This window comes from Myxine glutinosa, chromosome 6 (assembly GCF_964187855.1).
Source record: "Myxine glutinosa chromosome 6, kmMyxGlut1.1, whole genome shotgun sequence".
In the NCBI taxonomy this organism is placed as follows: domain Eukaryota; kingdom Metazoa; phylum Chordata; class Myxini; order Myxiniformes; family Myxinidae; genus Myxine; species Myxine glutinosa.
The window spans coordinates 28,443,880-28,467,117 of NC_136266.1; the positions used below are offsets into that span (position 1 = coordinate 28,443,880).

Consider the following 23,238-nt stretch of genomic DNA (forward strand, 5'->3'; position numbering starts at 1 on the left):
TCCGCTCACAATGTTCAGACATACATGGTGTCAGACATACATGGCGGCGGCCATCTTGGATTTTGACGTGGGTTGCACCCGCACACCAAATTAGAATTCGGTCCTTCGCTTACGCATGCATGCATGGATGCACGCACGCACGTTCCCACGCACGCCCGCACGCACGGACGCATGCACGGACGCAGGGGAAAACCATCGCCCCCCTTTCGCTCCGCGGTGCGACGGGGGACAAAAACAGACAGACAAGCAGACGGGTGAAAACACAACCTGTGTCTACCTTCAGTGGATGAAGTAATTATAGCTGTACAGTGACTATCTCCATCTTCCTAAACATATATTCACTGGTTTGGGCTATTTATTAACCATCTGAAATGACTGATATGAGTATAATGCTGTGATCACATGTACAAAATGAGGGGCATACCCACGATTTCTGGCAGCAGTCTTCTTCAAGTACTCAATGAGCTGGCTTTGGACGACCAGGACAGGGAAAGAAGACTCTTTATGTTTAGTATAAGACAGGATTTTAAAACGAAGATGAATCAAATGGGTTGAGTGGATGAGGAAAGCTTCTTCAAATGCTGACCTTTTCTGCAAGGCAATAGGTTTCCCCTTATAGACCATATAATCCAATAGCCAGCGTGGAACATCTTCATTCTCATGATTAATAACAGCTGTCCAACCATTTATGATCATTCCCCAGGTTTTTGTTTTTTGTTTTTTTTTGTATGCAAGATCGAGGTTCGTGTAAGAGCTAGCACATTAAACACACATTTATAGCATATAAAACACAAAAAAAATAAACGGACACATAAAACAATAAAGGGAGGGTCATTATCAAGAGAGATACAAGATAGGGAGACAGAGGGAAGCACACAAGCACAACAGTAGAGAACAGGGACATCGGGAGATCTGTGGAAGGGAGAGAGCTGGGGGAAGAGGGGGATGGAAGGGGTAGACGGTATAAAACAAATTGACACTACTAGGAATTTGAAGAATGAAGTCGGATTTTAAAAGAGGTGAATTTAGGGTGTATTAACGGGAGTAGAAAAGATCAAGGTTTTGGATGGGGGAAGATAAGAGATGGTGGTGAACAGCTGTTTTAAAGATCTGAAGGGAGGAGTGGGATTGAAAAGAGTGAGGGGGTTTATTTTAGAGGCAGGAGTAAAGAGGCATGAAAGTGAAGGTGAGCAGAGAGTCTTGATTTTGGCAGTTTAACCATAGGAGGGTTGCTGGGAGATCTTGTGCGACCTGCAGGAATATTTGGGGGACAGAGCACAGACAGAGCTGGGGGAGCAAGGCCGGAGAGGAGTCGGTAGAAGACAGAAGGTCCACCAACCTGCCTGCGCTGAGAGAGGAAAGGCCCTCAGAATCAGCTTCATCGCGGCAGATTCCAATGATCCTGAAAGCTTTGGTTTCTACAGCGTGAAGCCAGGCTAGGTGTGAGGCAGGAGCACCAGCCCAGAGGGGAGAGCAGTATTCCATTGAGCTGCGGATGAAAGCCTTGTATGTGGTGAGGAGCTCAGGTGTGCCAAGGAAGGACTTCGCACGACGGAGGATGCCCAATCGGCGACTGGCTTTGGAGGCCAGCTTGGAAATGTGGTTTTCCCAGGAAAGATCATGGCAGATAGTGAGGCCTAAAAGCTTGAGTGACAGAACTTCTTGGAGAGGATTGTTGAGAAAGTAGATGGGAGGGTTGTCCAGACAGTCTTTTAGAAGAGACATAGTAAGAGTGTGAGATTTGTCAGGATTGAAAGACATGTTCCACTTGTTTGACCAGTTTGCGGTTGAAACAAATTCACAGCTATGGAATTCCTGAGCAATTTCTGCATGTTCCTCACTTTTACTCCTTAACGTGATCCTTTGTGTGCAGTGACGTAGAATCTGTTTCTTTTGTAACTACTATTCTTCTTCTTGTTCTTCCATGAGCCTCACTCCTGTAAAGAAAAAACAACATGGCTGCAGGTGGCATAATTTGCTGGCAGTGCAGCTGTGCCACTGATGCAGTGCCCCTATGTAGGTTAAAGCAACAATGTATAACTTGTTTAAGGTGACCTAGAAAGCTTGCTTACTTTTACTGGAGTTTACCATAGTTTCTCATCCACCAACTTATACTGACAGACAAGACGCCAGTTTCATGTCTATCCGTGGGACTGCACGCACAATGCGAAGCACGAGGATTACAGTTTACATGTGGGCCAAGATTCAAGCGCAGGCCAGACTAAGAAGTAAGTGAGTGCGCTATCCTGCCAGCCCTGCAATTACTACTTAAGATATTTCATGGATAGGTCACAACATGTTTTACAATCTGAGCACCTTTTCTGGACAATGCCATACCCATTAATTTGACATAATAGAAAAACCAGCCTTGTTTCATCACCACTATCATTAGAATGTCATGTGGAGATCAATGTTTGGGATGAACTGCTGCAGATGGTGTGTGTGATGTCTGCGAAGTGTTCACATTTCTTGGAAAATTGTGGGTACATGGTTCCGAGAGCATTTTGAACGCCCATTGTATATTAACAAAATAATGAATGAGCATGGGTGAATAAGCATGGCCATTTTGATCAAAATTAAAGTGGGTCCATATCCAACATTTTTCATTAAGTCATGGTCTATAGCTGAACTCAATTTGGTACTCTCAACTGAAAAAGTGAGGTGAAAAAAGCCAGAGACCACCGACTGGTCGGCGATAGCGAAGTGATAGGCTCATAGACTCAGCTTCATCTTGAGGGATTCCAATGATCTTGAAAGCCTTGGTTTCCATGACGTCAAGCGGAGAAAGGTGTGATGCAGGAGCACCAGCCCAGAGGGAAGAGCAGTACTCCATCAAGCTGCGGATGAAAGTTTTGCAAGTGGTGAGGAGCTCAGAAGTGCCAAGGAAAGACTTCGCACAACAGAGGATGCCCAGTCGGCGACTGGCTTTGGAGGCCAGCTTGGAAATGCAGTTTTCCCAGAAAAGACCATGGCAGATAGTGACACCCAAAAGCTTGAGTGACAGAACCTCTTTGAGAGGATTGCTGAGAAAGTAGATGGGAGGGTTTTCCAGACGGTCTTTTCGGAGAGACATAGTGAGAGTGTGAGATTTGTCAGGATTGAAAGACATGTTCTACTTGTTTGTGTTTTTATCCAGGTCTGCAGAGAGTGTTCTCTCCAAGTTGTGCTCCCTATGGCTGTATCTACCCAGGAAAGGGTGCCAGGGGCTCCCTCCCCTAATGCTTCATATTCACTAACATATATTATCCTCACAAACTACATGACCCATATGGACCAAATTTGGTATGATACATGAGAACAGTAGGGACTCATGGGGGTTGTGCTCTCCATTCTGATCCGCCCCCGATAAAAGGCTGAAAATGTGGGTTTCACCTCAAATTCAAGTACTTTATTTTAAAATATTCTCAGAAACCATGGGGAAATAGCCATCAGTCCCCATGGGGCTATTTATTTAGTACAGTCAACAAATTAATGTAGTTCATGAGATATACAAGTACGTACACCTGTTATTTGTTGATGTTTGCCCTGTACAGGACTATATGTAAAGGGTTGGAAGAAAAAACACGAGGAAAAACTGGGAAAACCTTCACCTAGTCCTGAAATAAGGAAATCTCTTCACAGGATCACTGTGCAAGAGAGGGTAACTAGGCCAAGTGGAAGAAAACAATTCCGTACCCCCATTGGGTGTTTTTTTTAGGAGACACCATCTTCTTACCGGATGGCCATTGGCTTCCAAAGGGAGCTCCATCCACCCTTTGTCAGGTAATGTTTTTAGTCATGCATCACATGGACCCTCCCCACTAGCAAAGCCAGTGAAGGGTGTCGGTTTAGTTGCCGCCAACCCAACCATGCAGCAGGTACATAGCACTGGGTTACATGTGACCAGTGGCAGTCCCAAAAGACTAACCTGACCTTAAAACACTCAGACTGTGACCTGTCTGTGAAACACTCAGAACATGATACCAACCATGCCTCCCTGCTCCTTGCCTTAGCTGCTGGGTGAGTCCCAGCCTATGCGGCCTGTATGTAAAGCATTGGCGTAAAAGCTGCAGGTTCATGAAACAATCGGCACTCCGATAGTTAAAACAGACAAGTGAGGCTTGTGAGTGACTACCATCCCTTCTTGGGAGTGACTACCATCCCTTCTTGGGAGTGATTACCATCCTTTATTAGGAATGACTACCATCCCTTCTTGGGAGTGACTACCATCCCTTCTTGGGAGTGACTACCATCCCTTCTTGGGAGTGATTACCATCCTTTATTAGGAATGACTACCATCCTTTCTTGGGAGTGACTACCATCCCTTCTTGGAAGTGATTACCATCCTTTATTAGGAATGACTACCATCCTTTCTTGGGAGTGACTACCATCCCTTCTTGGAAGTGATTACCATCCTTTATTAGGAATGACTACCATCCCTTCGTGGGAGTGACTACCATCCCTTCTTGGAAGTGATTACCATCCTTTATTAGGAATGATTACCATCCCTTCTTGGGAGTGATTACCATCCTTTATTAGGAATGACTACCATCCCTTCTTGGAAGTGATTACCATCCTTCATTAGGAATGACTACCATCCCTTCTTGGGAGTGATTACCATCCTTTATTAGGAATGACTACCATCCCTTCTTGGGAGTGACTACCATCCCTTCTTGGAAGTGATTACCATCCTTTATTAGGAATGACTACCATCCCTTCTTGGGAGTGATTACCATCCTTTATTAGGAATGACTACCATCCCTTCTTGGGAGTGATTACCATCCTTTATTAGGAATGACTACCATCCCTTCTTGGGAGTGATTACCATCCTTTATTAGGAATGACTACCATCCCTTCTTGGAAGTGATTACCATCCTTTATTAGGAATGACTACCATCCTTTCTTGGGAGTGACTACCACCACTTCTTGGGAGTGACTACCATCCCTTCTTGGAAGTAACAACCACCCCTTCTTGGGAGTGAATATCACCTGTTCTTGGGAGTGATTACCACCCGTTCTTGGAAGTGACTACCACCCCTTCTTGGGAGTAACTACCACCCCTTCTTGGGAGTGAATAGCACCCCTTCTTGGGAGTGATTACCACTCATTCTTGGGAGTGACTACCATCCCTTCTTGGGAGTGAATACCACCCCTTCTTGGAAGTGACTACCACCTGTTCTTGGGAGTGACTACCATCCTTTCTTCGGAGTTTCTTGGGAGTGACTACCATCCTTTGCCACTCCCTCTTACTCTCCTCTGAAAGGTTATCAGGTTTTATTGGTAAAAAATAGTTGGTAAATTTCCCTTGCAAGTGAAACATCCGAGTGTTTTAATTGGTCAACAAAATAAAATTGAAATCTTACCAGAGGCTCTCCATCCATCTTACGAATGCCGACAACTCGCACGGCCTCGCCAAGCATGATGTCCTGTGTCCCTCCACTTCCTGGGGGGCCAAATCCCTCTGATCCACAAGGCAGCTGCTCGTAGCTTCGTGAGGCAACGGAGTCATGCACTTCCAGAAGGGACTGCAACGACATAATATGGCAAGACAAGTAAATTATGCTCAGTGTTGTTTTTGCGTTTCAAACCTCAAAACCAATTCTGGACAGATCATCACTCCGCTGCAGTCTGGGAGTAATGATGAAAATTATTGTTTCAACAAATGCTCGTTACTCCGAGGAATGGCTAGCACTCAAAACTCATTTCCGATCGCAGTCACCTCTTATCAACATTTGGTTGAAAAATATTATTTGTTTATCTTGTCCGCTCATGCAGACCAATGCCATGGGACTTCACCCAGAATAGTATCTTATTGTGTGATTGATATGGAATGGGAGATCGGATGTGTGTAGTTATTTTCCCGGGATAGATGAAAAGTTGCAATTTTAAGCCAAAAGGCGGACAACAGTTGAAGAGAGGTATGGAAGCAAGAAAGGAGGAACTTCTGTGAGAGCAGGGAAACGAGACAGAAGTTTTAAAGAGAGTAGAGCAGGGAAAGGAGACATGAGGAGAAAGGAGACATGAGAGCAGAGAAAGGAGACATGAGAGCAGAGAAAGGAGACATGAGAGCAGGGAATGGAGACATGAGAGCAGAGAAAGGAGACATGAGAGCAGGGAATGGAGACATGAGAGCAGAGAAAGGAGACATGGGAGCAGGGAATGGAGACATGAGAGCAGAGAAAGGAGACATGAGAGCAGAGAAAGGAGACATGAGAGCAGGGAATGGAGACATGAGAGCAGAGAAAGGAGACATGAGAGCAGGGAATGGAGACATGAGAGCAGAGAAAGGAGACATGAGAGCAGAGAAAGGAGACATGAGAGCAGGGAATGGAGACATGAGAGCAGAGAAAGGAGACATGAGAGCAGGGAATGGAGACATGAGAGCAGAGAAAGGAGACATGAGAACAGAGAAAGGAGACATGGGAGCAGGGAAAGGAGACATGGGAGCAGGGAATGGAGACATGAGAGCAGGCAAAGGAGACATGGGAGCAGGGAATGGAGACATGAGAGCAGGGAAAGGAGACATGAGAGCAGGGAATGGAGACATGAGAGCAGAGAAAGGAGACATGAGAGCAGGGAATGGAGACATGAGACAGAGAAAGGAGACATGGGAGCAGGGAATGGAGACATGAGAGCAGGCAAAGGAGACATGGGAGCAGGGAATGGAGACATGAGAGCAGGGAATGGAGACATGAGAGCAGAGAAAGGAGACATGAGAGCAGGGAATGGAGACATGAGAGCAGAGAAAGGAGACATGGGAGCATGGAATGGAGACATGGGAGCAGGGAATGGAGACATGAGAGCAGGGAAAGGAGACATGAGAGCAGGGAAAGGAGACATGAGAGCAGGGAATGGAGACATGAGAGCAGAGAAAGGAGACATGAGAGCAGGGAAAGGAGATGGGTGTTTTAAAGAGAGTAGAGCAGGGAATGGAGACATGAGAGCAGGGAAAGGAGACATGAGAGCAGGGAATGGAGACATGAGAGCAGAGAAAGGAGACATGAGAGCAGGGAAAGGAGATGGGTGTTTTAAAGAGAGTAGAGCAGGGAATGGAGACATGAGAGCAGGGAATGGAGACATGAGAGCAGAGAAAGGAGACATGGGAGCAGGGAATGGAGATATGAGAGCAGGGAATGGAGACATGAGAGCAGAGAAAGGAGATATGAGAGCAGGGAATGGAGACATGGGAGCAGAGAAAGGAGACATGGGAGCAGGGAAAGGAGACATGGGAGCAGGGAATGGAGACATGAGAGCAGGCAAAGGAGACATGGGAGCAGGGAATGGAGACATGAGAGCAGGGAAAGGAGACATGAGAACAGAGAAAGGAGACATGAGAGCAGGGAATGGAGACATGAGAGCAGGGAAAGGAGACATGAGAGCAGGGAATGGAGACATGAGAGCAGGGAAAGGAGACATGAGAACAGAGAAAGGAGACATGAGAGCAGAGAAAGGAGACATGGGAGCAGGGAATGGAGACATGAGAGCAGGGAAAGGAGATGGGTGTTTTAAAGACAGTAGGCACAGACCGGTTCAGCTGGAATGTCATCAAGTTGGAAAGGTTTCTGCCACTGTTCAGAATCAAATTCCTAAATTTTCGACACATCTACTGCACATCTTCTTCCATTCTTGATTTATCCTGTTCCTCATGTTTTCCACTGTTAGCGGCAGCTTCATGGAGCATTTGGAAAGGAGCAGCTTGTTCACCCGGCAAATGTCTGATCATGAGACATCGTTTCAGTGCACGTTTTCAGTGTGTGACATTCTGATCTTCTGTCTCTCGATCTTCTGGCCACAAAGCCACCATTGTTGAGGTGCTTGTAAGCTTGTGGATTTTGGTCTTCTGGCATCTTCATTTCCAAACCATACACTGGAGTAAAATTGGAAAATTGGAAAATTTAAATAATTGTAATTGGAAACAAGAAATATACCAAGACTGATTATAAAAACAGAAGGGAATTGAGGGTGGAGGGAGGAATTGGAGAGAAAAGGTATGGTGGAAAGTATAAGGAAGAAGGAAAGTGAGGAGAGGTGTATAAGTAGGTGTACAAGTCAGTTGGCACAGGCTGTACATGATTGCAAAGTGGTCAAACATTTCTTCCACAGGCTAAGAAGTGTAATTATTAATCAGGTGTAGTTACAGCATGCAAAAGTGACTCCTCATAGCTGCTGTACTAAGTCACTGAAGTAAAAGCAGTAAACAGGCTCATAAATAGATCCATGGGAGAGTAAGAAACAGAACTTTCATTTGTGTTAACAGGAGCATTTAAAGATGACCTAAATCTGGAGTGAGTAATAAGATTTTATACCCAACATTCTCGCTAATTGGAATCCAATGGTACTTAGAAGTTATGAAATCATGCCACCTTGGATGAATAGCATGGATCCTGAACCCATTAAACCTGGTGTAATTGAAACTGTGAGGGTATATAAGAAGAGGTGATCTCAGGACCTTTGCGTCACGGCTGTTGGCATAAATAACTGTGGCAATGCCCTTAACGAGCCACGCATTTCAGAGGATGTTCCAGCAGAATAGCAAATGTGCCAGCTGGAATCACAGCTATCTGACAAATGTAAACTGGAGACTCGATTGGTAAGCAGAATGCTTTTTTCTATACATAGTCAAGGCTTGTGGAAGAGCTGCTGCACTGAATGGGGATCAGGGTGTAACAGGATAAAAGGAACAGTAGAGAGAGAGGGCAGTAGGGGGACACCAACAGCAGAGTTGAAGGCCGAGACAGAGGGTGGCGGACAAACAATGGGTGGAGGGAGGAATGGGGGGCAGGAGAGGATGCATAGGACAAGATGGACACAGAAGGAAACTCTCAGGAAGGAAAAACTGGAAACTTGGAAGGAGGTGGGCTTGGGGAGGATTAACGAGGGTAGAAAATATCATGGTTTTGGATGGGGGGAGGGATGATCTGAGATGGTGGTGAACAGCTGTATTGAAGACCTGCATGGAAGAATGGGATTGAAGAGAATGTGGAAGTTGGTTCTACAGTCAGGGAAAAAGGAGGAACAAATGAGTGGAGGTGAGCAGTGATCCTAGATTTAGGAAGTTTCACCAGAATGTGGTTGATGGTGGACCATGCGCAGAAAACTGGGGAGGAGTGGGAGGGGAGGACTTACTTCTTTGGCTGTCTGCAACCTCACTTCCTACTGGTTGCAACAGGTCATCTATGTGACTATGAACTTGTCCCTTCTCTTGCAATGAGCTACAAAAAAAACCTCCACCCTCCAACCCCCATCCTCCCCCTCCACCCTACGCCCACAAGTTTTAACTTGACTCCATTTCCAGATCATGCAGAGATAGAAAGTAACAACAGAGCAAGAAAAACAAGAAATCCTTTTTGAAGGATCAGAGAGATCAGAGAAAAGTTTAAGTCTCGGATTGGGGCCCTTAAGAGTAGAAAGGGGAAATATCTCAGAAGAAACACAGGTGAAAGAAAGATGAAAGGTGAAACAAAGGAGGGCTACAGTATACTGCAACTATGCAAACGAGATAGCAATACGACGGCAACCTTCGAATAAAGAATATGACCAAGAAGCAATGGTGATACAATGTGAGATACATTGAGCGTTGAAAGAGCTGGCTAATGGGAAATCACCGGGTACCAATGAAACTCCAATATACCTTTTTAAGGTAGTTGGGGAGGCGGCAATCCAAGTTTTAACAGCTATCTGTGCACAGATCTGGAGTAGGATCGTACGGCATAAAAGGTGGAAGCAGTCAGTCTGCATAAGAAAGGAGGTCCAAGAGAATATTCAAATAACCAATCCATTGCTGTGATTTCACATGCGAGCTGGATATTACTAAAGCTCGTTCAACTCCAAATATAAGAATTAATCAGTGAAAATGCCAGTTGAACAAGCAGGTTTCAGAAGAAGAACGAGAGATCAAATCACAAATATGAGGTGGATTATAGAAAAGCAAGGGAATATCAAAGGAAGATGGATCTGTTTTATATAAGTAAATTAAATTAAAGAAAAAATCCCTCTCGGAGATCAAAGTAAAAGCTTTTGATTGTGTTGATCACTAATTGATGTGGATTTTGTTGAGATAAATGGTGATGTCGGAGCCCCTGACATGTCTGATAATTCTGTGAATACATCATGAGGAAATCAAACTTGGATGACGTGGAGGCTGGAATGAGTCAGGATTGGAGGACGACATGCCAACAATCTAAGGTATGATGATGATACCACTCTGTTGACAGAAACTAAAGAGGATTTGAAGAAACAGCTGCAGAAAGTGAAGAAGGAGAATGTAAAGGCTGGTCTTGATTTAAACCATAAACAGACTAAACTCTTGTCAACTGAGAAGGTCGACGTGTTCAGATTGAGGGATGATCAGGTGAAAATAGTGGAAAGTTAAATCTTCCTGAATTCCTGAGATTTAAGTGAGTGGAGAATGTGGAGGATAGAGTGATAGACAGTTAGCATTAGGAAAAACAGCAATGTCAGGAATGACGAGGACCTGGAAAGACAAAGATGTGACAATCCAAACCATGAGGAGCCTGGTAAATGATCTGATATTTCCAGTTGCAATGCATGGATGTTAGTCATGGACAGTGAAAAAGAAATAAAGGAAGAAGACTGACAGTTTTGAAATATGTCGTTGGAGATCGATGTTAACTATTTCATTGACTGCAAGAAGAAATTAGACCACCATGTACATCAAAAGCGCTTTGGCTACCCCCTCCCCCCCCCCCCCCCCCCATCACCACATCACCTGCACTGCCAGCCCCTGCTCATTTCCAGGACTCATTTGCACTAGTTTTTGCACAAGTCATTTGCACTTATCTCTGTATACTCTGTACTTACTGAGACCAGTACCCTGTGCTACTTCGACTACAGTCACCTAACATACTCCCAGGCGACGAGACTGTGCACAATGGAGGCTATATATATATATACAGTCACATGAAAAAGTAAGAACACCCCATGTAAAGTTTTGACTTTTTCAACATATTTAAACACACAGCTATTTGATCTTCATTTCAACAATATTGATAGATAAAGGTGATATAATATAACAAATATCATGAAACATTTACATTTTGTAGTCCATTGTATAATTTAAATAAACATAAATGCAAATTTCGCATGTGGAAAAAGTAAGTACACCCCGACATTTATCACTACTTCAAATACCTAAAATTAGAATCAGGTGCACCAGCTCAGATGCAAGTGATTAGAACATCGTTAGAGAGGATCTTGGAGGAACCTGTCTTATTTAAACCTCAGACATTTAGTTTGGTTTGCACTTTGTTGTTGAAGTGTGCGGCGTCACCATGCCTAGATCAAAAGAGCTATCTGAGGCCTTCAGAAAGAAGGTTATAGATGCCTACGAGTCTGGGAAGGGATTTCAAAAGATGTCCAAATAATTTGAAATCAATCATTCGACTGTCCGGAAGATCATCTACAAGTGGAGAAGATTCCAAACAACTGCCAACTTGTTCAGGCCAGGCCGCCCCAGCAAGTTCAGCCCGAGAGCAGACCAGAAGATGCTGAAAGAAGTCTCTAAGAACCCCAGAATGTCATCACGGGGCCTACAGGTAGCTCTTGCCACTGTTGATGTCAAAGTGCATGAGTCTACCATTAGAAAGAGGCTGCACAAATTTGATCTACATGGGAGGTGTGCCAGGAGGAAATCTTTGCTGTCCAGAAAGAACATCAAGGCAAGACTAAAGTTTGCCAATGAACACCTAGGCAAAGACCAGCACTTCTGGAACAATGTGCTCTGAACAGATGAGTCAAAGGTAGAGCTATTTGGCCACAGTACCAGAAGACATGTTTGGCAAAAACCAAAGACAGCATTTGACCACAAGTACCTGATACCAACTGTAAAGCATGGTGGTGGAAATATTATGGTTTGGGGCAGCTTTGCTGCATCAGGGCCTGGGCAGCTCACCATCATAGAATCCACTATGAATTCTTCATTGTACCAGAGGGTGCTTTAGGATAATGTGAGGCCATCTGTCGGAAAGTTGAAGCTCAACCGAAGATGGACCTTGCAACATGACAATGACCCTAAACATACCAGTAAACCCACCAAGGAATGGCTGAAAAGAAAGAAATGGAGGGTTCTGGAATGGCCAAGTCAAAGCCCGGATCTAAATCCCATCGAGATGGTGTGGGGGGATTTGAAACGAGCTGTGCATGCAAGAAACCCCTCAAACATCGCACAGCTGAAAGAATTCTGCATGGAGGAGTGGGCAAAAATTTCTCCCAGTCGATGTCAGAGACTAGTAGACAGTTATAAGAAACGCCTACTTGAGGTTGTTTCTGCCAAATGGGGCAACACCACCTATTAGAGCCAAGGGTGTACTTACTTTTTCCACATGCGAAATTTGCATTTATGTTTATTTAAATTATACAATGGACTACAAAATGTAAATGTTTCATGATATTTGTTCGATTATATCACCTTTATCTATCAATATTGTTGAAATGAAGATCAAATAGCTGTATGTTGAAATATGTTGAAAAAGTCAAAACTTTACATGGGGTGTACTTACTTTTTCACGTGACTGTATGTGTGTGTGTGTGTGTGTGTGTGTGTGTGTGTGTGTGTGTGTGTGTGTGTGTGTGTGTGTGTGTGTGTGTGTGTATATATATATATTGTTACTGATCGCGGTTTAGATGTTATTATGGGCCGAGCGGATGGTCCAACCGCGACCGTTACAGGATCCCCGACTCACCCGATTCACCCAGAACTTTGGCCGTATCGCACCGCAGCTGCCCAATCTGGGAAAAGACTACAACGACGAAATGCAAAGAGGAAAAGGAATAAGACGAGAAGACGGACAGAAGAGTAATTTGATTTATTGTACACACAAGCAAAAAGAAGGCAGTCACGTTTATTTACAACACAAGACGCAGGTGACACAGTGCAAATACTAGCTTATACAGACTTAGTTAACCCAGGGACAAGACACACAGAACAAACTCACGTACACAAGAAGGGAGGAAAGGCAGGAGGTGGATGGCTGGAGGGAGAGGAAGGTCCAAAGGGGTCCTGCAGCATGATCGGCGCGTTTAGCAGCCGCCGTTCCTTTGCGGCCCTGCTCAAAACCGCCGTTCAGGCCCCAAGCTGCTGTTGTGGCTGCTGTGGACGTCGCGTGCTTTCCCAGGACTTGTCCGACTCGTCTGGTCCAACCCCTCAACTCTTTCTTGGTCCACTCACTCTTTACCACCGACTCCTCACCGCAACCAACGCAACCACTGACCACCACCACCGACTCCTCACCGCAACCAACACAACCAACTGACCACCGACTCCACTGACTGACTCTGACCCTCCCTCACGCCACTTGCGCGCGCGCCTTTATAGCGCCTCTAGCGATCAAGCCGCCGGCCTTCAGGACACGCCCATCGGTGTTCTCACCTCGGCCCTGGTTGGTCATGCGACCCTCTGGCTCCGCCCTTGATGACGACGGGCGGGCACGCCCTTCTTCCCCGATTTGAGCACTTGTTCAATGGTGGTTTTGGAGGGGAGGTAATTGGCAATCGAGGCTCGGCAATGACGAAAGGGGATGTTAAAGGAAATGGAGATTTTGGGGATGGGAATGAAAGGGGATCTATTCTCTTTCACTGGTGCAATGGAGTACTTCAATTAATGGGAGACACAGCCTTACTCTAAAACACAGAATAAGATATAACTATCAAACAGGGGTATTCTATTATTGGCTGACGTGTATGCTTGTGGACTAATTATGGGATGCCCTTTCACCTTTACACAGCTCCGGAGGCAGGGGGGCGCAGAATAAACAATAATAATAATTTACACAATCAAAAAAATATACAGTCCTCATATCCGCAACAATATACATATATATATATATATATATATATTACCTGTATAGTAACTGTTTACACTAAATGTTTACATTTCATTGTTTACACTCAATGTCCTTTTGCACTGTATCTTGGGAGATTGCAAGCTCACTTTTCACTGTACCTTGTATTTGTGCACTGTACAATGACAATAAAGTTGAATTGAATTGAAAAACCAAGACTCCAACCAGCCTTCACAAACAGCACTCGTTCTTCATTCTGTCAAAATCAGCCTAGCAAATCTGCCAGTCTGCTTTATTTCATATTTGTCATGTATGAAGCTGCAAATATTCACCGTTGCATCCCTACACCGGGACCGCATTGTATCCCTACGCTCCAGCTCGGATGGCGCTGCAGTTAATTGGGCCTGTATCGGCAGAGTGAATAAACGTGTGCTACAATCGATTGTAGTTTGTCGAGATACCTTACATGGCGACGAGGATAAACATCTAGACCATGACTTCTTTCGGCCATATCGATGAATTCGACCCTCATGAGGGAGATTTTGACACGTATTCTGAGCGGTTGTCCTTTTACTTCGAGGCGAACGGCATCGCGACCGAAGGCCGGATGAAGGCCGTCTTCCTGTCCGTTTGCGGGGGTGAGACGTTCACACTCGTTAAAAACCTGATTCGGCCTCGGACAATCCAGGAGCTCACGTATGCAGAGCTCAAGGCCGCTTTGAAGGAACATTGTAATCCATCTCCTTCAGTCATCCTGAGTCGGTTTAATTTTTACATGTGCAGACAGCAGCAAGGTCAGTCGATCGCAGACTTCATTGCACACCTCAAAAAACTGTCACATCTGTGTGAGTTTGGGGACACGATCGATGACATGCTCCGTGATTTGCTGGTGGTTGGCATGTCCGATGACCGCACTCGTAGACGCCTGCTTGCTGAGAGAAGACTGACGTTCCAAAATGCCAGAGACACCGCCATTTCCATGGAAAGTGCTGAACGCAACGCTACAAGCATCGGTGCCACTCGCTCGTCTGGTACCAGCCCTGCTGTGAATCGGTTGGATCATGTTCAGCCAAAACGTTGGAACAAGGCTCCTCGTCAGAAGCCAGTGCAGTCTCAAACACATAACAAATGTTTTCGGTGCAACGGAAAGCACCCTCCGGAGACGTGTCGGTTCAAAGATGCGACCTGCCATTTTTGTTCGAAAACTGGCCATATTGCTCCAGCTTGCATCACTCGCAAATCGGGAAAAGGGAAAGCTGCTGACAAGAAGCTTCATCAGTTTATTGGTTCGGAGGAGCCTGAGTTTGACCAGGTGAGCTCTGTTTCCGACAACTCAGAATCCAAAACCTTGATCCAAAACCTTGATCTTTTCTACCCCCGCTAATTCACCCCAGATCCACCTTGTTTGAAATTCCAACTTCTTTCCTGGAAGTCCTGGCAGTGTCCATATGTTTTATACCTCTCCCACCGCCCCCTTTCCACGCCCCCCACCCCAAAGCCCTCGCCCTCTCTCAGATCTCTTGATGTCTCCATGTCTCTCGGTCCCTGCTCTCAAATGTTGTGTTTGTGTCCTTCCCCCTCTCTCCCCATCTTGTCTACCGCTCCCTATGTTATATGTTTTATGTGTCGGTTTGTCTTTCTGTGTGATTAATGTTCGCTCTTTCACGAGCCTCGATCTTGTATACAAAAAAAAAAAAAAAAAAAAAAAAAAAAAATCGTATGACCTGCTTCATATTGATTCTCACCATAAGCGGGACCCTCTTCTTGCCACTGTTGTCGTCAACAATCGACCACTGCAAATGGAGGTCGACACTGGTGCGGCCGTCTCGCTCATCAGCCATGCTGTTTTCACAAACCTGTGGAGTGATGTTGACCGACCCCATATGAAACCTACTACTTATGGACTCTCCACCTATACAGGTGAGAACATTGTTCCCTGCGGTACATGTGACGTCACGGTGGGCTACGATAACAGTGAGTTTCACCTACCCCTGATCGTCATTCCTGGAAAGGGCCCTTCCTTACTTGGCAGGAACTGGTTGAGCATAATTCGACTGAAGTGGAAAAGCATTCATCAACTCCGGGCAGCCAACGTTTCTCCTACCGCAGCATACACACTCAAAAATGTGCTGGATACGTACCCGGATGTCTTCAAGGATTGAGTTTGGAACCTTGAAAGGACATACGGCTAAACTCAGGGTTGACCAGGATGTCAATCCTATATTTTGCAGGGCTCGCCCAGTCCCTTTCGCCCTGCGGGAGCGGATTGACAAGGAACTGGATCATCTTGAAAATCTGGGGATCATCGAGCAAATCCAGTATGCCGAATGGGCGGCACCCATCGTTCCGGTCATAAAATCTGACCAGTCCATCCGCATATGTGGAGATTATAAAATGACCGTGAACAAGTGTTCTTCATTGGATAAATATCCAATCCCGAGGATCGAAGACCTCTATGCTCGTCTCACGGGAGGCAAGACTTTTATGAAACTCGATCTCAAATCCGCCTATCTCCAGCTCCGCTTGGACGAGAATTCGAAACAGTATCTTACCATCAACACACATCGTGGGTTGTACAGGTACCACCGACTCAGTTTTGGAGTGAAATCTGCACCTGGAATTTATCAGCGTGTCATGGACAGTTTGTTTGCCGCCGAACGCAACGTCGTTTGTTACCAGGATGATATTCTGGTTACTGGTCGTACGGACGCAGAACATCTACAAAACCTGGATAGAGTTCTGAAGAAGATTTCGGACTCCGGCCTACGTTTGCGTCGAGACAAGTGCAAGTTTATGGTGCCATCAGTCACGTACCTGGGTCATACGATTGATGCCGAGGGTCTACACCCGACAGATGAGAAAGTCCGAGCTATCAAGGATGCTCCTGCTCCACGAGACGTGACCGAATTGAAGTCATACCTCGGTTTGCTTCAGTTCTATGGTCGTTCCATCCCGAATGTGACCGACGTTTTGGGCCCCCTTTATTGGCTTTTGAGGAAAGGAGTCTCCTGGAGCTGGGGGTCAACTGAACAATCAGCATTCCAGACCTCTAAGGATCTGCTCAAATCGTCCAATGTTCTTGTTCATTTTGATCCAGAGAAGGATCTTGTGCTGACATGCGATGCCTGTCGGTATGGAGTGAGGAGTGTATTATCACACGTGATGCCTGATGGTACGGAAAGACCAGTTGCATTTGCATCCAGAATGTTGTCCCCGGCAGAGAAGAACTATTCCCAACTTGACAAGGAAGGATTGGGAAACGTTTTCTGTGTCAGCAATATTTCGCCAGTACCTTCTTGGACATCATTTCACGATTCGCACTGATCACAAGCCGCTGATCAGTCTGTTTGGTCCAACTAAGGCGATATCTGACACACTACCGCCCAGGATCATCCGCTGGTCCCTGTTTCTCGCTGCTTATGACTACACCATATGTTATAAGCCCGGTTCGTCTATCACAAATGCAGATGCCATGAGTCGGTTACCCCTTCCAGAATCCGTTGATGATTCGCCTACACCAGGATCCATTAACGCACTGATGGATCATCTGGAAGATTGTGCTGTCGATTCCGGCCAGATCCGCACTCATACTCGACGAGACCCCGTTCTGTCCAGAACTGTCCAGGCTGTACAGCTTGGATGGCATTAGCTACCTGAGGGTGACCCAGCTTTTGCGGCTTTTAAAGCACGTTAAAACGAACTCAGCATGGAAAATGGTTGCCTACTCTGGGGATGTCGTGTCATGATCCCGGAAAATCTGCGTTCCAGGGTCATGGATGAAATCCATGACTGTCACCCCGGGATTGTGAAGATGAAGTCACTCGCTAGAAACTATGTGTGGTGGCCGAATCTTGATGCTGATATCGAACATCATGTTCGACATTGTTACCCCTGCCAGAGCACCCGAAATACACCTGCGAAAGCACCACTGCATCCCTGGGAATGGCCCAGCGAACCGTGGCATCGCCTGCATCTCGATTATGCCGGGCCTATTGACGGCAGCATGATTCTAATAATTACAGACGCGCACACAAAATGGATCGATGCCTTTGTGACGCGTGGTACTACGTCAGCCATTGTCATCGAAAGATTCAGACGCTGTTTCGCCACTCATGGTCTGCCCAGGATGATCGTGAGTGATAACGGTTCGTGTTTTTCCAGTACCGAGTTTGCCAAGTTCACACGTCGGAACGGCATCAAACATAAGTTTGTCAGCCCACATCACCAGGCTTCAAATGGCTTGGCCGAACGATCCGTAGGAATCATCAAATCCGGATTGCAGAAACTTCAGGAGGGAACCTTGGAAACAAAGCTGTCTCGTCTCCTGTTCAAATACCGCATCACGCCACAATCAACAACCGGTGCAGCTCCGTCTGAGTTATTGATGAAACGACACGTGAGATCGACACTTGACAATCTCAAACCAGACATATCATCAAACGTTTATCAGAGCCAGCTTAATCAAAAGTTGGTGCACGGTAAGACGTCCAACAGTCGCTGTATCAACATCGGAGATCCAGTGTTTGCCCGAAATTTTGGTGCAGGTGCGACGTGGCTACCGGTGGACATCACCGAGAAGCCAGGTTCACTGCCCTGTGTGATTCGCCTGCAGGATGGCCGTGAAATTAGTAAAAAACACATGGACACTGCTCGGACTTCCAGGAAAGAAGTCGGTATGTCAAAAAAGTTTCAAAAAGTGGTTTTCGTTAGGACCCCTACCAAAGGGAAGGATGTGGGGGGAGGGGAGGGTGAGAGAGAGGAGTCACCACGTGACTCCAATATCCAGATGATGATCAAACTAAAATACTATGTTTGCATCTTTTGCTTGTTTCATATCCATTTTCCAATAATCACCATATTTACCCTGCGCTCACGAAGTGAAAGGCAGGGTTAAGCATTCGGGTCAGTCCGTACGTCGTATACGTACGTCGTACGTGCGTGTCTGCATTTAAAAATATCATTTTCTCGGCAATCGTTGGTCCCATTTACATGAAATTTTCACCATAGGAGGGCCTCCTCCTGTAGAATATTTTAGTGATTATTATGACGTCACAGGTCACGTGGTACGGGGTACCGGCGCCATCTTGAAAAAACCAAAAAACTTTGCACCTCTATATCTCAAAAACCGATGCACAGAAATAATTGAGACAGGTCTCATTGCAAAGAACTCTCCAGGCGGAATAACATATATGAATGATGGCGTAATAGGTGCCGCCGATATGACATCATAATTCGACAAGTAAAAAACTTTATCCGATCAGGATGAAATTTCTTAAGCATCTTCTCGGTATAAATTGATGCAGAAATAAAATTATAATGATGTCGTAGGTCACGTGGTTCGGACGCCATATTGTTTTGAGTGAAAAGCCTGAAAACCACTAAAATCAAATTTTCTCCAAAACGACTGAATAGATCGAGGCCAAACTTTGCATGCAGAATCGCATACCCATGACGAACAAAAAAGTCAGCGAGCATGACGTCATGCATCACATCGTTTCGGAGTTATGACGTTTTAAAGCATAAACTTTAAAAACCTAGCTCCTCCCTCATTTTTGATCCTATCGAGGGGAAACTTCACAGATGTGTTCAACATATCAGTCTACTAAAATGACCTTTTGGAATTTGCGATAGGTGATGTGGTTTGGCAGATTTAAATACTTAAACGAAAATATTTAAAAATTTATAACTCTTGAACCGCTTCATTGATAGACGTGAAATTTTATATTATAGTAGAGGTAATGCAGTGTAACACGTGTGCATTTCCAAGATGATTGGATGTACGGTCTGGAAGCTAGAAGTTGTCATTGCGTGAAGAAAAAGAGTCTTCTAGAGTGGGCATGGAATATTAATTATCACACTGCACATGACGAGCGGGCAAAGTGCGGAGCGACCTCGCAGGGTCATTTTGACCTCAAATAAAATTCTGATTTCAGATTTGTCAATCGCTGAGGTATATTAACACACGACCAAAACAGATTTGGCAAAATTCTGACGATCTTTGACACAAATTGCATTTCAGTAAAGTAAAGTGTGTGCCATGTCAGCATTTTAAAAATTTAAACGTGGCTCGTTGTAAATAACTCCATATGGGGAATAGGTGTTGTTAACGATGACATCATTGGTGCCATAATTATGACGTCATAATTCGACAGGGACAACGCTTAGTCTGATCAGTTTGAAATTTAATTGAGCATGATCTATGCAACAATTATTTAGAGAATATAAAATTATGACGTCATCGCTCACGTGGTTTGGCAGCCATATTGGATTAAAAAAAAGAAACGTTCAAAAATAGAAGAGTTGGCTCACACCAAGTTGACTGCGCAGGTTAAGTATTCTATGAATACCATCTAGTTACCTCTGCCACCGAAGGTGGATGGAGGTTATGTTTTCACCACTGCCTGTTTGTCTGTCTGTCTGCGAACAAGATATCTCAAAAAGTTGTGGACGGAATCGGACGAAATTTGGCAGCGATGTAGCGTATGTGACAAGGACTACATTATTAAATTCTGGTGAATATGCTGATTCGGATCCGGCTCGTATAATTTTTTTAAGTGTTTTTTCACTATTGGGAGATCGGGGCAAAAAACGATGTATAGCAGGATATCTCTAAAAGTTATGGACGGATTTGGACGGATTTGGCCGAAACCTGGCGGAGCAGTTGTGTGTGTGGCAAAGACTAATCGATTCGATTTTGGTGAAGATCTGAATATGGATTCAGATACGAAATTAATTTAATTCTTTAAAGCCATTCTTCACCATTGAGAGATCGGTTGAAAAGCGATAAAAAAAAAAATAAAAAAAAACACCTTTAGAGGCCATTTTTCCCCGCAAGCGGGGGTTGGCCTTTTTCTGGGAACCGTGGTTGTTGTTGTTTTTCGGTCCCCTTTTTGAAGCAATGTTTTACGGCCGGATGCCCTTCCTGACGCCAACCCTTTTTGCCGCCTTTAGCGACAAACAGGGAATTACCAGTGAACTGGTACTCAATTAGCCGACCTCGGAAGGATGACAGACTGAGTCAACCCCCCTGGCGTTAATTCAGCGATCGACCGGGATTCGAACCCAGGATCCTTGGTATCCTAAGCCGGCACCCTAGCCGCTAGCCCAACACCAACACGGTTGAAAAGCGATATATAACATCATATTTCAAAAAGTTATGGACGAGTTATGACTAAACTTGTTGACGAGTTGGGATAGGTGACAAGAACAAGCTGATTTGATTTTGGTTCAGGTCCGAATCAAGATCCGGCCTATCAGTGGGACACAAAACATAAACTGTTCAGCCTGGCGGAGATATGCGCTCTACCGAGTGCCGTTCTAGTCTTTACAGTGTCCATTCAAGGGCTGGCATACACAGTGTTGCCTAGACCTGACTGCGAAACACCAGGTTCACAGTCTATAGCTGTGTCGAGCGAGATTCGAACCCAGGCTAGACATCTTTTTGCAGCACTTAATAAAAAGCGACTTCTAAGCCAGTAACGCGAACACATTTCTCACCGTGATTCAGTTATTTGGGTACCAAGCGAAAATAAAACTTGCTTTGAATATTGGAGAGATCAAGTTAATGTCATAACTGCAGCTGCTTTATGAAAGTGATTATTGAAGTGTAATTATTTCTGCACAAGTCAATATGCTCTTGGTTTAATCCAGCCTTGTGATTTGTGATCCATTAAGAGCTCAGAGATGTGGAAATGCATTCCACATTTCTGATGTTATAGGATCAGAATGGGTTACGGCTCACGTCACCATCATTTAATTATATCTGACCGTTTCAACATAATAAAGTGAAGCAAAATCAATTTGCAGTGATTAGTCTGCTGCTTGTTTCAAAATCTGACAAATGCATTGCTCGTCGCTATTGTCCTTTGTCAAAAGAAACCTCGAATATTGGTGACCTCTGCAAGAGGGTACAGGTCAATCAATCAATCAAATGGGTTTCTCTTATACATATAGTGCTTTTAATTGAGGACATTTCATTCAGGAAAGCATCTCATTTGTAGAACTTTTGAAAATCCCACATAATCGCTACAGCATGAAATAACATAAGAACCTAAAGAACCTAAAGACCGACAGTCAAAGCTGCAAAAAGAAGAAAAATCCTTTGAACTGTAACCAATTTGCTGATCCTCTCGGAGTCTAGGTCCCCCGCATTTTGGGCGGGAAGAGGAATAGATATGTGTAATATCAAAGCTAAATCTTAAACGATTTTTGAAATATCGCGTGCACCAGCCAAGTTACTGAGATGGTTGCCATGGCAACATAATTCAGCCAATTACTGCCGTGATCTAATCAGGTTGTGATAATGTCACGAGGAATAGATATTTGCAATACGAAGGCTAAATGTTCAACGATTTTTGAAATATCGCGTGCACCAGCCAAGTTACTGAGATGGTTGCCATGGCAACATAATTCAGCCAATTACTGCCGTGATCTAATCAGGTTGTGATAATGTCATGAGGAATAGATATTTGCAATACGAAAGCTAAATGCTCAACGATTTTTGAAATATCGTGTACACAAAAGTACATCGACGAATGGTCAATCGGTCCGTTGGACGGAGCTCATTTTATCATCTCCTATCTTGTCTGAGGGGTGGGGGACAATAAATGGAGAAAGTAACAGCAGTAGCCAATATGAATCAAACAAAAAAGTTTTTAAAATACTAACTAATAACCAATGATTGAACCACCTTTAGAGGCCATTTTCCCCGCAGAGCAGGAGTTGGCCTTTTTTGGGCACCGTGGCCCCCTTTCTGAAGCAATGTTTTATGGCCGGATGCCCTTCCTGCCGCCAACTCCGTTAGTTGCCTCTTCCGACACACAGGGAATTACCAGTGAACTGGTACTCAATTTGCCGACCTCGTAAGGATGACAGGCTGAGTCAACACCGCTGGTGTTAATTCAGCAATCGACCGGGATTCGAACCCAGGATCCTAGGATCCCAAGCCGGCACCCCAACCGCTAAGCCAACACCAGGCTCAGCCAACAACACCAGGAATAACCAATGATTTATGTTCGCAAATTTGTTTAAAAATAAAACCTTCCAAACAAAAGTTTTTACTTTTTAAACCAAATCATTCAAAAAGGAGAAAAAATGAAGCCAGAACTACAGCACTGGATGCATAAACTATTCTGTTCAAAAGAAAGACACAAGATTTTCAACATTTAGAGAGACAGGACATGGATTTAACACCCACCCCTCCAAAAACCAAAATGCTTTGTACCACATTTTAATGCATCATCAACCTTGCACTACGACAGCAGTTTGGAGTCAGGTCTTGAAGACCTCTATTTGTATCTCAATGATGCGAAACCATTTTCTCTGTGAAGAATCAAACTCTAAGAAATCAAAGAAACGAGAAACAGCCCATTTGGTTCCCCTAAGCCACGTACACCTCTCCCCTTAACCACCATTCCACCATGAACAGGAATAAAGCATTTTTGACTTTGGCTAAAGTGTC

The 23,238-nt window shown here is 44.8% G+C and overlaps 1 protein-coding gene across 4 annotated transcripts in view; it reads right to left on the minus strand.

Moving 5' to 3' along the window:
- Positions 1 to 23,238, minus strand: part of LOC137429354 (protein PALS2-like) — a 729,474-nt gene that overhangs the window by 443,972 nt on the left and 262,264 nt on the right. For all 4 annotated transcript variants that reach the window (XM_078779703.1, XM_078779704.1, XM_078779705.1 and 1 more), the window contains exon 3: positions 5,343 to 5,504. In XM_078779703.1, the coding sequence (XP_078635829.1) occupies positions 5,343 to 5,504 (162 nt within the window). The remainder of the gene's footprint in view (positions 1 to 5,342; positions 5,505 to 23,238) is intronic.